Genomic DNA, 12965 nt, shown 5'->3' on the forward strand with positions numbered 1-12965 from the left:
GGTCACCAGACCTAAAAAGGCATTGGAAGTGGTCCAAAGAAGATTCACCAGGCAAATTCCTGGGATGAGAGGGTTGCCCTATCAAGAGAGACTTGACAGGTTGAATCTATATTCTATGGCTCACTAGTGGGGAACCATAAACAAGGGGATATAAATACAAGATATATTATTTAAAACTGAGATGCATGGAAATTTCTTTTCCGAGGGTAGTGAATCGCAGAAATTCTTTCCAAGGGTTGGGGAGGTCAGATGATTCGATACATTTAGGATGGAGATAAATATTTGAAAGAGTCATGAATTGAGAGTTCTGGAAACTGGTACAGAATAGGTCAGCCATGGTCATACTGAGGTAGGAGGGACCTGGCAGTATTCTCTGTCCCTTATTTTCGTGTATTCTTGTTCTCTTCTGGTTTGCCCTTCGAAGAAGTTGGATACATTGTCTTGCCAATTAAGTGGATGATAGATAGGTACATGAATATATAGGGAATGGACGGATATTTAATATCAGTGTTTAAAATAAATTTGGACAGATACATGGATAGGAAAGGTTTAGAGAGACGTGGGCCAGACACAGTTAAATTGGACTAGCTTAGATGGGGCATAGAATCATATAGTGATACAGTGTGCAAACAGGCCCTTCGGCCCAACTTACCCACACTGGCCAACAAGTCTCAGCTACAGTAGTCCCACCTGCCTGCATTTGGTCCATATTCCTCCTAACCTGTCTTATCCATGTACCTGTCTAACTGTTTCTTAAACGTTGGGATAGTCCCAGCCTCAACTACCTCCTCTTGTAGCTCGTCCCATACACCTACCACCCATTGTGTGAAAAAGTTACCCCTCAGATCCCTCTTAAATTGTACAATGGAGGGATATGGATCATGTGCATGTTGACATCATGTTCCGTACAGACATAGTGGGCTGAAGGGCCTGTTCCTTTGCAGTACCTTTCTATGTTCTTTGTCTATACTCCAGAAAACATTGTTTTATATAGCTTCATATTGTTGTCCTTAAACATCCCAGTCAAAAGTCACCCTTACATGATAGTGTAGCTAGTTGGCGCCAAAGATCAATTTTCAAAACATAAAGAGGGTAAAAGAAAGTGCAGGAATTTGAGTTGCAGGTAAATGTGGAGCAGAACTCCTGAACAACTCCTTTCACTTCTACACAATCCGCGCCGACAAAGAGGTGGGAGCGAAATCAACCTTTCAAACACCTTTGCAAAAAAAAAAAAAAAACAGCTTCGTCGAGAAACTGGAAGGCTGATCGTGTGTGTATGTGTGAAAAAAACATATTATAATAACTTTGCATTCGAAGTAATGACATTGCAATGAACTGCAGAGTGGGAGGGAAAGTTTTTTGGCAAATAAAAAAAATTAAGACGAGCAAAACATGAAACAATATTTATAACAATCTATAAAAACAAAGAGAGAGGGGACAAGAAAATATTTAAAGATGGTTTTAAAGAAACAAAAGCAATTGAGGCCAATCGCCGGCGGAGCTCCCGGAGAAATTTTAGTGGCAGACACATAGCTATAATTGAAATGGCGCTTTACGCCAGAGGCAAGTTGCGAGGGCGCTCTTTACAATAGAAGAATGCATGGGGATTCACGTCATTGGGATTTAATGGCCAGCAGGAAATTTGGCATTGGAGACGTTAGGAAAATGCAGAAAAATACACATACATGCTCAGCACATCTATTTAAAAATGCAGATGGAATCCTAGCCGGCACCTTCACATCAACAAGTCCCCCACTATTTCTGTTAATCAGCCTGGGTAAAGATCGCAGCAAACGTGTTCTGTGTTACTTATTTTTCTCAGAACTGAAAATTTATGCCTGGTTAAAAATGCCTGGGGGAAGATTACATCAGAAGGAATGACAATGATTAAAATCAGCTCTATTTTTTGGGGGGGACGGGGGGTGGGAGGGGGTTGCCAAATGTATTAAGAGATGTGACAGTACATCTGATTAAAACCGTTATCCAGAGTAGAGGGGACGGAACCGGGGAGTGAGAAATTGAACCGTTAGCAACAGAAAGGAGCAAAAAAAAGGAGAGAATAATCCCACCACCGAGGGCTGTGGAGAGACTGTTTCGCATCAGTTCGGTAGGAGAAAAAAATATTTCGAAATGAGCCAGAGAGCGATTTAATCGGAGCCCTGTCCCTGCCCCGGGGCCGTGTAATAGCCCGCGGCACAACAGCTTTTTTTCCTCCTTCGCCTCCCTGTGTTATTTAGAGACTGATTATTGGTTTTCTGTCTCTCTCTCTTATTCTGCAACAGATCCCAATCTGCTTTTAACACAGAAAGAAGCCAGCCGGAGAGAGCGAAGGGAGGGCGAGAGAGAAATCCCCATCGAATTGTGTTCGGGGCGAAGGCAACAGAGAAGAGATTTAATGTTCACGGTAGGAGCCCCGGTTTTTTACAGCGGTCGCCGCGTCTTTTGCAACTTGCTATGTCTTAGCTGCTTGTACTTTGACAGTGTTTCGCCGGTCGCCGGTTTTTTTTATTGTCCCTTGTACCGAGCTCTGGTCGCCGGCTTCGGTCCCCCGGTTGGTGGTGTCGGTGCCCGCGCCGCTACTACCGGAGCCGGGCTCTCTCCTTGCCCACTGCCTCTCCCGGAGACAAGCTCCAATTTCCGCTCTACCCTTCCCTTCTTTCTTCGGGTTCCCCTCCTGTGATCCCGGGGTCGAATGTGTTATTACCAGAGGTCCCGGTTAGCTCCGGCTCCGAGGTCACGGCTCAGGAGCCCGCGGAAGAGACTCGGCTTTTATTCCCGGCAACTCCCAGCACTTTACAACAGTCTCCTCCTGCAGAGCTTCATGTATTAATGTTGATGCAGGGTTTTGTGACCAGCTTTGTTGTGAGCTTTACTGACTAAAGGTTCAGCGTTTAAAAGACAAATTCAGTGTGGGAATGAAGGAATGTCGATTTGTTCAAAGTTTGAATGAATGAATGAATGAATGGGGGACCCGGAGAAGTTAAACCTAAGTTCCCGCAGCTTGTACAGCTGCCACCGGCAGGCTGGAACAACTGGGGGAGTGAGAGCTGCGGACGGCCTGCGAACAGAGTGCAGTTCCCCGCAGGTTATCGGAGAGGCTCCGCTCCACTGCCGCCCGCCACTCCTTGCGGCAGAGCGGGCCCCACCAATATCCAATATCTCCACAGATTTACAACACCACGGAAACCTTCCCTTCATCTGCCGATCAGATCGTCCGTTAAATTATTTGTTCAGCAGGTAATCAGGAAGAGACGTGTGTTAATAAAGCCACAAGACGTTGGCTGGTTTCATTCCTATCAGGCTTGGATTGAAAATTAACTAGGACTTTTGTTTTGCTTGTAGGGAACCTGAATTATGTCTTGGAGTCTTGTGAACATTTCTAGTATCCATATTACAACAAAAAAATGATGTAGAGATACTGGAAAAGGTGCAAATATATTTTTTTCTGGAGAGATTCCAAAATAAGAGGTTATATCCAGTAGAAAAGAATGTTCTTTTCCCTAAAGTGGGTCTTGAAGATTAAGCCAATATGTGATTATTCATAAATGAAGTTATAATCATAGGGAAACGGGCCCTTTGGCCCACTTTGTCCACACCAACTAAGTTGACATACTGGGCTGGTCCCATTTTCCTGCATTTGGCCCATATCCTGCTAAACCCTTTACTATCTGTCCAAAGGTAGACACAAAATGCTGGAGTGTCAGCGGGACAGGCAGCATCTGTCGATCTATCTGTCCAAATGTCTTTTAAAAGTCGTAATTGTATCCACTTCTATAGCTTCCTCTGGCAGCTTGCTCCATATACGGATCGCCCCCTGAGTGAAAAGGTTGTCCCTGAGGTCCCTCTTAAATCTCTCCCCTCTCACCATAAGCATCTCATTTTAGAATCTTCTATCCTGGGAAAAAGACTGTGGGCATTCACTTTATCCATGCCCCTCATGATCTTGTACACCTCGTATGGTCATCCCTCAGCCTGCTACTCTGCTCAAAGGACAAAGTCCCAACCTATCCAGCCTCTCCTTAGAACTCGAGCCCGCAAGCCCAGGTAACATCCTGGGTGAATCTCTTCTGAACTCATTTCAAACTAATCACATCCTTCCTATAGCTGGGTGACCTGAACTGCTCACAGTACACAATACTACACACGGTGTGGTCTCACCAACTTACACAGCTGCATTATAAAGTGCCAGCTTTTGTACTCAAAACCCTTCCCAATGAAGACAAGCATGCCAAACATCTTCACCATACTGTTCACCTAACTTCCCATTTTTCGGGACCATGCATCTGTACACCCGGTAAGGTTATTCGGGTCTCGACCCGAAACGTCACCCATTCCTTCTCTCCAGAGATGCTGCGTGTCCCGCTGAGTTACTCCAGCATTTTGTGTCTAAGGTTATTTGCACATGCAGGCGACCAAAACTATAGATCACAAATATGAAAAAAACATGATAAATTCAATGGGCAATTCAGACAATAGATATTCACTGCGAGAAGAGTGAGAATGTGGAACTTGTCCCTACGGTGAATGGTCGAAGTAATGAGAGGGGATGTGATGCACTTGTGGGAAAGCTGGGTAAACATGTGTTGGAGAAAGAAACAAAGGTTTAGATAGAGAAACGTTTGAGGAGCCTCAGATGGAACATAACTCAGATATGAACCCAGTGGGACTGAATGGTCTATTTCACGACTACAACTCTACAATGATCCATGGAGTCATTGCCGTATGACTGAGTAGATTGTGAACTGGATATATAGACCGTGGTTCATTCGGGCTATGGGTTTGAACCCACATTAGAGACTAATCACAACGTTGATGATACAGAACTGAGTTTGGGGAGTGCTGCACTCTTGGCATGTTATATGACTGAAACCCCAAATCTATCTCAGATGGATGTAAAGATGCTTCAAAGATGAGCAAGAGGGTTATCCTGATGTGCTAGAAGTTTCTTCTTGGGCAGTCCAATAGTTCTAAGGATGATTTGTTCAAGGATGAGGGATGCATGATCCAATGATCTACCACAGATGGAGAGGAGGCGTTTGTTGAGCTGGTAGGTTGATGGTACAAGTTGCTTGCTTCTACTGTTATCATGGGACTTCTGCTTGCAGCTGACAAAGATGTTGGAGATTGACAGTCCCATCCTGAATGCTCTGCCCCCTTACTGTGCAGTCATTGGGCAGGGATTGCTGCGCTGTGAGGGAGGGAGGTCCTGAGGACATCTTTGAATCATTTCCTCTGTCCACCTGGTAATCTCCCCCAAGGGTGGAGCTTGGAGCTGTGAAGCTAACGTTGGCCATGCCCACTGGAGCCAATTAAACGTAATGCTATTTCTGTTGGCTAGGAGTGTCATCCAACCTGCCATGGGATTGGGAGGACTTTGCAGTTACAGTACTGATGGTATCTCTCCAGTGCTTTGTGATGTCTGCTGCAGGTATTCCATGGAAATGTACAAGAGGATGCGATGTACAAGATTCCTGGGATGTCAGGACTTTCATATGAAGTAAGACTGGCTTGTACTTGCTAGAATTTAGAAGATTGGGGGGAGCATCTTATGGAAACTTACAAAATTCTTAAGCGGTTGGACAGGCTAGATGCAGGAAGATTGTTCCCGATGTTGGGGAAGTCCAGAACAAGGGGTTACAGTTTAAGTATAAGGGGGAACCGAGATGAGAAAAACATTTTTCACACGGAGAGGGGTGAATCTGTGGAATTCTCTGCCACGGAAGGTAGTTGAGACCTGTTCATTGGCTATATTTAAGAGGGAGTTAGGTGTGGCTAAAGGGATCAGGGGGTATGGAAAGTGGCAGGTACAGGATACTGAGTTGGATGATCAGCCATGATCATATTGAATGGAGGTGCAGGCTCGGAAGGCCGAATGGCCTACTCTTGCGCCTATTTTCTATGTTTCTATGTTTCTATGATCACTGCTATCAATAGACAATGAGCTTTGTGCTGGGTTTGTGGTCCTGACCTTTGAACTTCTTTGGTCCAGATAGGCCAGGGCTGTGCTGGCACACTAAAGATGGCGGTAAATGTCATCATCCATATGTCTGCACTGAGAGGTGTTCCAGGGGTATGGAAAGCAAGCCAGGGTTTTAAGCATCTTCACTGTCAGTGATGCTTTGAATTACAGTGAGGGGCACATTAGTTTGCAGATTTCAAGTGCAAAGTTGATTACGTTGTACGCCTTAGTGAATGAGTGCAGAGTGACTTGGAACTTGGCTTCCAAATATGTGCATCGAATCATAATTGTAACATAAATGCGTCTTTATTTATATGATTAAAGCAGAAATGTAGGATGTTGCTGAGATTGGAGGCTATATAAGGAGAGGTTGGTTATGAAAGGCCTGGTATCCTTGCAGCAAAGGAGGCTGAGGAGGTACATTCTGAGGTTTATAAAATCAAGAGGGGTATAGATAAGGTGAATGGGCGCAGGGTTTTTCCCAGGCCAGGTGAGTCTAAAACTAGAGGGCATTGGTTTAAGGTGAGAGGGGAAAGATTTACAGAGGATAGATGGAACAAGCAGGTCCAACAACAGCATTTAAAAGACATTTGGACAGGTTTCTGAACAGGAGATGTTTGGTGATACAGGAAAATGGAACTAGCTCAGGAAAGCATGTTGGTCAGCACGGATGAATTGGGCTGAAGGGCTGTTTCCGCGCTGTATAACTATATGACTGTCCACCAAGTAATGATGCCTGTAATTACTAGATAATCTGATTCACATCATCATGTTCTAAGAACAGTTTATAAAATCTGTCTATCAGATGATCTGACAAGATCACCTATCGCATTACTTGTTTTACAAGTTATTAAACATATGGCTCACGCATATGTATACCTGCCTACCTAGCTACTGACTTACCATTTTCAGTGCAACTATTTAGCTGGCCGTGTGACTATCTATCTCACTATGCCCATACATCCATAGTGTATCTGTGTTATATATAACTGATGCTCATTAATCTCTCCAATAATATTGGCTGGAACTGAAACCTATAATGGAGGTTGCCTCTATGGACCCATTCTTCGTACTTAGAGTGTTTCCGGGAAATCATTTATAAAGCAGTCGGCAGCAATACAAATCAGTGGCAATTCTTCCTTTGCATCTTGTACCCCAGTAGACTCTAGTTACGTACAGTCCGCTGTGTTGAATAGACCGTATCATTCAAATCCCTTACACTAGATTCCTAAACTTGAATCTCTTGCATCCTAAACTGGTGTTCTGCTCTGAGCTCTGTTCTGGAAAGAGATAACCAAACAAACAGCGGGCAAGATTCAAAAATGTTTTCAAAGCCTCCTGGAAAAAGTGTGACACCCCCACTGACTCATGGTGATCTCTGGCCCATGTCTACTCAAGGTGTTGAAGGATTTTTGGGAATGTTATTGAGAATGTCGTCCATGCGTCGGATGCCCTTGCAACCCAGTGTCAAGAGTGGAAGGAATACCTCACTCCACCTGCCCCTTCTATACAAGAGTCTACATTCCCACATTGGTTGCACATTCCATACCCGATGAAGGGTCCCGACCCGAAACATCGACTCTCCATTTCCCTCCACAGATGCTGCTCAACCCGCTGAGTTCCCCTGCTGCTCTAGATTCCAGCGTCTGTAATCTCTGGTGTTTCCTGCATTGGTCTCATTGGCAACTTCAGAATCTACCACACTAAAGTGGAAGCACATCTTGACCAGCTCCCTCTTTCTCTAATAATTTTATTCGGTCCCCTCATAATGTCAAACTGTGACCTCTCTGCCCCAGTGGTCTGTGCCGGTGACTGCCTTGTTGATGTGTCGATGTGTTTTTTAACCTGGTGTAAATGATAATCCCTTGGTCACTTTGTGCATAGGACCTTTGGTAAGGGTGCCATATATTGTAACAGGCTATTGTTCTCTGCTTTCTGAACTCTTGACTCTGTCTTCAAGTAACATCTGTCCACATGCTCTTTGAGGCAGTAACTAGCTAGTTTAACTCCTTCACAGCTCAACACTGCTGAAACCTATAAAGCACTAATCCAGCTCAAGATTAGCAGTGCCAGCCAGACCCCAGGCCTGTGTTCTGAGTAGGTTTATTTGACATTTTTTGTAGGGTTAGATGGGCTAGGTGTAGAGTAGATGTGTGTTGTCCTGGACTAGGAACCATGATTATGAGATAGCAACAAATTAGAAATTTAGTACAACCCTCTTTCCCCGGACAGCAGTGAGAATGTGGAACTCGTTCTCAAGGGAAGTTGTCAAGGTAAATCACAATCGGGGAAACTGAGGAAAGAAGAAACTGTGCTGATGGGAAGAGGTGCAGTTCGAAGCTTGTGTAGACTATGAACCAGAAGCCTTTTCGGACAAAGGGCCTTTCTCTCTCGTAAATTCAGCATAATTTTGAGAAAACATCACTGGCTGTCCATGGATGTTGGTGTGAAGCAATAAAAAGGTAGTAAAAAGGTATTTGGAAACAATTTACACCAGAAATCAATTAAACTGCTCTGCGGTGACAGGCTGTGCTTCCTTTGGTAGAGATGTTATATCACTCTCTGTGTACCTCTTGCGATGTTCTGCTCGCGTTACCCTTTTAGAATCACAGGGTCATCCAGCATATAAACAGCCCCCTCAGCCCACCGGCTCTGTGCCAACCATAAACTGTCCATTTGTAGTAATTCTACTTTAATCACATTTAAAAAAAATCTCTGCACATTCTGGGGATCAACTCCTCTGTGATCAAGCCAACATGGATAGGTTACAAGACTGAAGAAGAGTCTTGACCTGAAATGTCACATCCACTTTCTCCAGTGATGCTGCCTGACCCGCTGAGTTTCTCCAGAATTTTGTGTCTATAAGTGGGATTTGTACAGGTAGGTACAATGGTTGTCATGGATGTGGTTGTCAGGGATCATGGATGTAGTGGGTCTATGACTGTAGCCTGTGAAACTGTATTCCTGTGAGAATTTGTGTCTATATTTAAAAAAAAACACCCCTTTAAGAGTCATTGTCATAAATAACCGCAGCTACAATGGGGTCACTGTTTAAAGAAGTGGATCGCAGTCAGAATCAGTACCTGAGGGACTCGTACATTAATGGAAATCTGTGCTTGAGGGATTGTATCCCAATGACAAGTGGCAACCTGAGGAGCTGGATCTCAGTGACAAGTTGGTACTCTCAGGGACTCTTCCCCCAGCGAGTGTCAGCATGCTTAGGAGGTCCCCTCAAGATAGTCCCATTGTCAGAATTAATACCTTCAGGGACTACCACAACAGGAGTCATTACACTGAGGATCTGTATCGAACAGAGAGACGGCACTTTCTGAAGCTTTGAAGTGTTGAAGCCTTCACGAATGGTACCCGAGGGAGGATCAACATCCTCCGGAGCTGATCTCAGGGATAGTCAGTGCCCATAGTACTGCATTGTGAGGAGTTGGGACAACAGGTATATACGTTTCAGGCCCTTCACTTCTCTTTTGGTGACCTGTCTCTTTCCGATCTGAGTACAGTTGGGGTTTGGCTTTTATGGTGTTCCCCCCTGGTATGCAAGGTCATGAGGCAGCCACCCCGAGAAATGCCACTTCCTTTTGAAGGCCATTCCCTGGCACAGGAAACGAGACAACAGCCTGAATCACAACAAGTTGCGTCACTGCTAGTGCAGCATTTCAATGTCGACGCATGGAGCCCCACGCAGCAACGACTGCAGCAAAACACGACGGGTTGGGCAGCATCTGTAGAGCGAATGGGCAGATGACATTTCAGGCATGGACCCTTCTTCAGACTGATGGAGTAGAGGGGAGAAAGCTGGAGGAGAGAGGTGGAGCAGGATAAAGCTTTATATGTAGTCGGCGAATACAGGTGAGGACGTTTGGTTGGGAGATGGGTGGAGTAAGTGACAAAGACAAGAGGTGAAAAGCATCAGGTGCTGCAGTATCTCATAACACCAACTATTGCAGTAACTTGTTCATGTTTAAAACAACAAGCAGAAGAGACTGCTTTCCCTCGGTTCATTAACACAGTGTCCCAGTGAGACCGACGCTGGCAGCAGGAAAATACTAGCTGGTTGAAGACCTGAAAGAAACTTGAAGATACACCCAACTTCAGCCCCCCCCTCCCATTGCCACCACATGCACCCCCCACCGCAGTGCTGCCATAGTGCTGTTAGGTTGGGACAGACCAAGATTTTAATCCATTGATGAGGAAGGAGGGGGGTGAGACATTTTAAAGGTGATAGGTATGTGAATTGCAAGCAACACTGGTCCCATGCTTTTGTTGCTCCACCAGGTAGTGCATTGTGATTTTAAAGATACACCCATTCTCAGACAATCAGAACATAAAACAGTGCAGCACAAGTGCAGAATATTTGCCCACAATGTTTATGCCGAACATGATGTCAATTTAAACTGGTCTCTGCCTGCACTTGGTCCATATCTTTCCATTCCCTGCATATTCATGTGCCTATTCTGAAAGCCATTTAAATGCCACTATCATATCTGCCTCCACCACCACCCCCAGCAGTGCGTTCCAGGCACTCTCCACTCTGTGTACAAGAATATGCCCCGCATCCCTCCTTTAAACTTTGTCCCCCTCACCTTAAATCTATGCCCTTTAGTCTTTGACATTTCCACCCTGGGGAAAAAAGACTTTGACTGTGGCAGTTCGTTCTAAGTCCATTGCTGAATATTTTGAAACAGAACTTGAATTGGAAAATGACAATAAAGGAATCTAATTCTAATTCTAATTCTAATATGTTTGTGCATAATACATTTGCCATACCTAAAGGAATTTAGTGGTAGTCTGCATTCACTAAAATCCTTACATTATTTTGTTAACACTCACTGGGTCCTTTTTAAACTTTACGATTGCAATAAGGAGTTCCTTTCTCTGACTGCGGTGTTTTGGAAATGAAACAGCTGGATTACAGTGCACAGTTGCAGCTGTCAGCCTCAGTGTGATTGCTGAACATTCAGGTGGACACTTGCGTCTCAGAGGCTACTTCAGCAGCTGACGACTGCAGCTGTTGGTGAAAGTCAAACAGCTCTGAATCCGTCAAGGCTGCTCCCAACAAAATCAGAATTACCTTCCTTGGTTTTCAAGGTACCTTCATTGTTTTTCACATTACCATAAACCCTGGAAATATTCGCCATCATCATTAGATTAGAAAAAAACCCTTAAAGGGCTGGAGTAACTCAGCGGGTCAGGCAGCATCTCTGAAGAACAAGGATAGGTGATGTTTATTCAGACTGGTGGGGATGGAGGGGGCGGGAGAAACCTGGCAGAGAGAAGGGGAGCAACAAAGCAGGGCAAGTGATAGAAGGATACAGGAGAGGGGACATTGGCGAGACCAAGCGTAGACTCAGCGATCGTTTCACCAAACACATGCACGCATTCCACCAAGGCCTATTGGATCTCCTGGTTGCCAACCATTTTAACTCCCATTCCCATCCTGACCTTTCTGTCCTGGGCCTCCTCCATTGCCAGAGTGAGGCCACAAACAAAGTGTAATAACAGCACCTTATAAATCGGTGACCCCCGATCCACAAATCACTGCAAATGGGAACAACTCCCTTCTTTTTACCCCCGATAAACTCATGATAATGTTATTATCAAATCTTCTTCAACCCCCATAGCCCAATTTAGCCCAAGAGTCTTGCGTGTTTAACTGGCAACGGAACATTGAAATGCTTAGTTACTGTAACGTTACAGGCCCGTTAATGCAATAACACACTATAACCCGGTGTTGCTGATAGTGAGGAGGTTATTCTAGGCTATAAAATGATATTATATAAATTGATTCGACAGGCAGATCAGTTCAAGATGATGCCCTTTGTGAGGATCAATAAGGGTAGATCATACACCATGAATGGCAGGACCCCAGGAGCAATGAGGAACACGGACATCCTTACTAAGGATCCATGAAAGTGACAGCACAAGTAGATTAGAGAGTGGAGAAGGTAAATCAGAAGCTGTCCCTCATTAGCTGGGCATAGAATATCACAGCAAAGAGAATAGGTACAATTTTATAATACCTTGGTCAGACCTAATTAGGGCACAGTTCTGGTCCCCACATTATATGAAGGCTATGATCGCACTGGAAAGAGTGCAGGGGAGATTCACCAGGATGTTGTTTAGGGAGGAGCATTTCAGTGATCTGGAGACATTGGGGTTGTATTCCTTGAAGGAGTCTGATGAGGGAACCTTAGAGAGGTGTTACAGTATATGGGTAAACTGTTGGCTACTTTTCCCTATTGTGAAGGTGTATTAAACTGGTCACTAGGGTTAGAGTAAAGGGTAATAGGTTTACATAGAAACATAGAAAATAGGTGCAGGAGGAGGCCATTCGGCCCTTCGAGCCAGCACCACTGGTGAAGTGCCAGGTGATTGGAGGAAGAACTTACTCACCCAGTGATCGGACTCTTGAACGGATTGGCTTCATGCTGGGGGCAGTTCCTCCCAGGACAGTTAACATGTAGATGAATGCTTTAATGACCAAGGGGTGGCAGGTGTCGACCAAGTGCCAGTAAATGGGATTGATAAAGATCAGTTCTGGGTGGTGGGCTCAAGGGTCTATTTCAGTGCTCCATGCTGGGCACATTCAAGCAATCCATTTCTGTCATCTGCCCGAATACATAAATTACTTTCCTGTGAATCATTTCACCCTTCCTCGTGCTGCTTGTTACTCGAAAAGATTCCTGAATCCTTTTCCGTTAACTGCTACTCTCATACTCTCCCGTTGTTGGTCCTATTTTCCTTTAAGTTTCTCCACAGCATTCAGAGCGCTGGCTTTTAGTAAATCGGTGCGTCACATCTGCTCAGATCCAGCTGTGAGAGCTGAAGCTTGATGGTGAGGTTCAGAATGTGAGGTGTGGGCTGTGGAGTCCAAGGCCAGGTCCTTGAGGATAGCCTTTGCCTTTGGTCAGGGAGCGGGAGTAGTGTGGGGCGCTGTGTGTAAAAAGGGGGATTTGCCGGATGTGAGGTGCAGATGTGATGTGTGAAGCAC

At 44.9% G+C, this 12965-nt stretch overlaps 1 protein-coding gene across 3 annotated transcripts in view; it reads left to right on the plus strand.

Moving 5' to 3' along the window:
* The window catches only part of LOC129705281 (BTB/POZ domain-containing protein kctd15-like), a 39794-nt gene that overhangs the window by 1462 nt on the left and 25367 nt on the right, over positions 1-12965 (plus strand). Inside the window, exons 1-2 of one of the 3 annotated variants that reach the window (XM_055648789.1) lie at positions 1600-1777; positions 2283-2404. In XM_055648789.1, the coding sequence (XP_055504764.1) occupies positions 1627-1777; positions 2283-2404 (273 nt within the window). In that variant the 5' untranslated portion in view covers positions 1600-1626. Of the gene's footprint in view, positions 1-1599; positions 1778-1957; positions 2108-2282; positions 2405-12965 lie in introns of those variants that run through there. The other 2 variants (XM_055648791.1, XM_055648790.1) reach the window with 2 other exon arrangements.

Source organism: Leucoraja erinacea, chromosome 17 (assembly GCF_028641065.1).
Source record: "Leucoraja erinacea ecotype New England chromosome 17, Leri_hhj_1, whole genome shotgun sequence".
Taxonomy (NCBI): Eukaryota; Metazoa; Chordata; class Chondrichthyes; order Rajiformes; family Rajidae; genus Leucoraja; species Leucoraja erinaceus.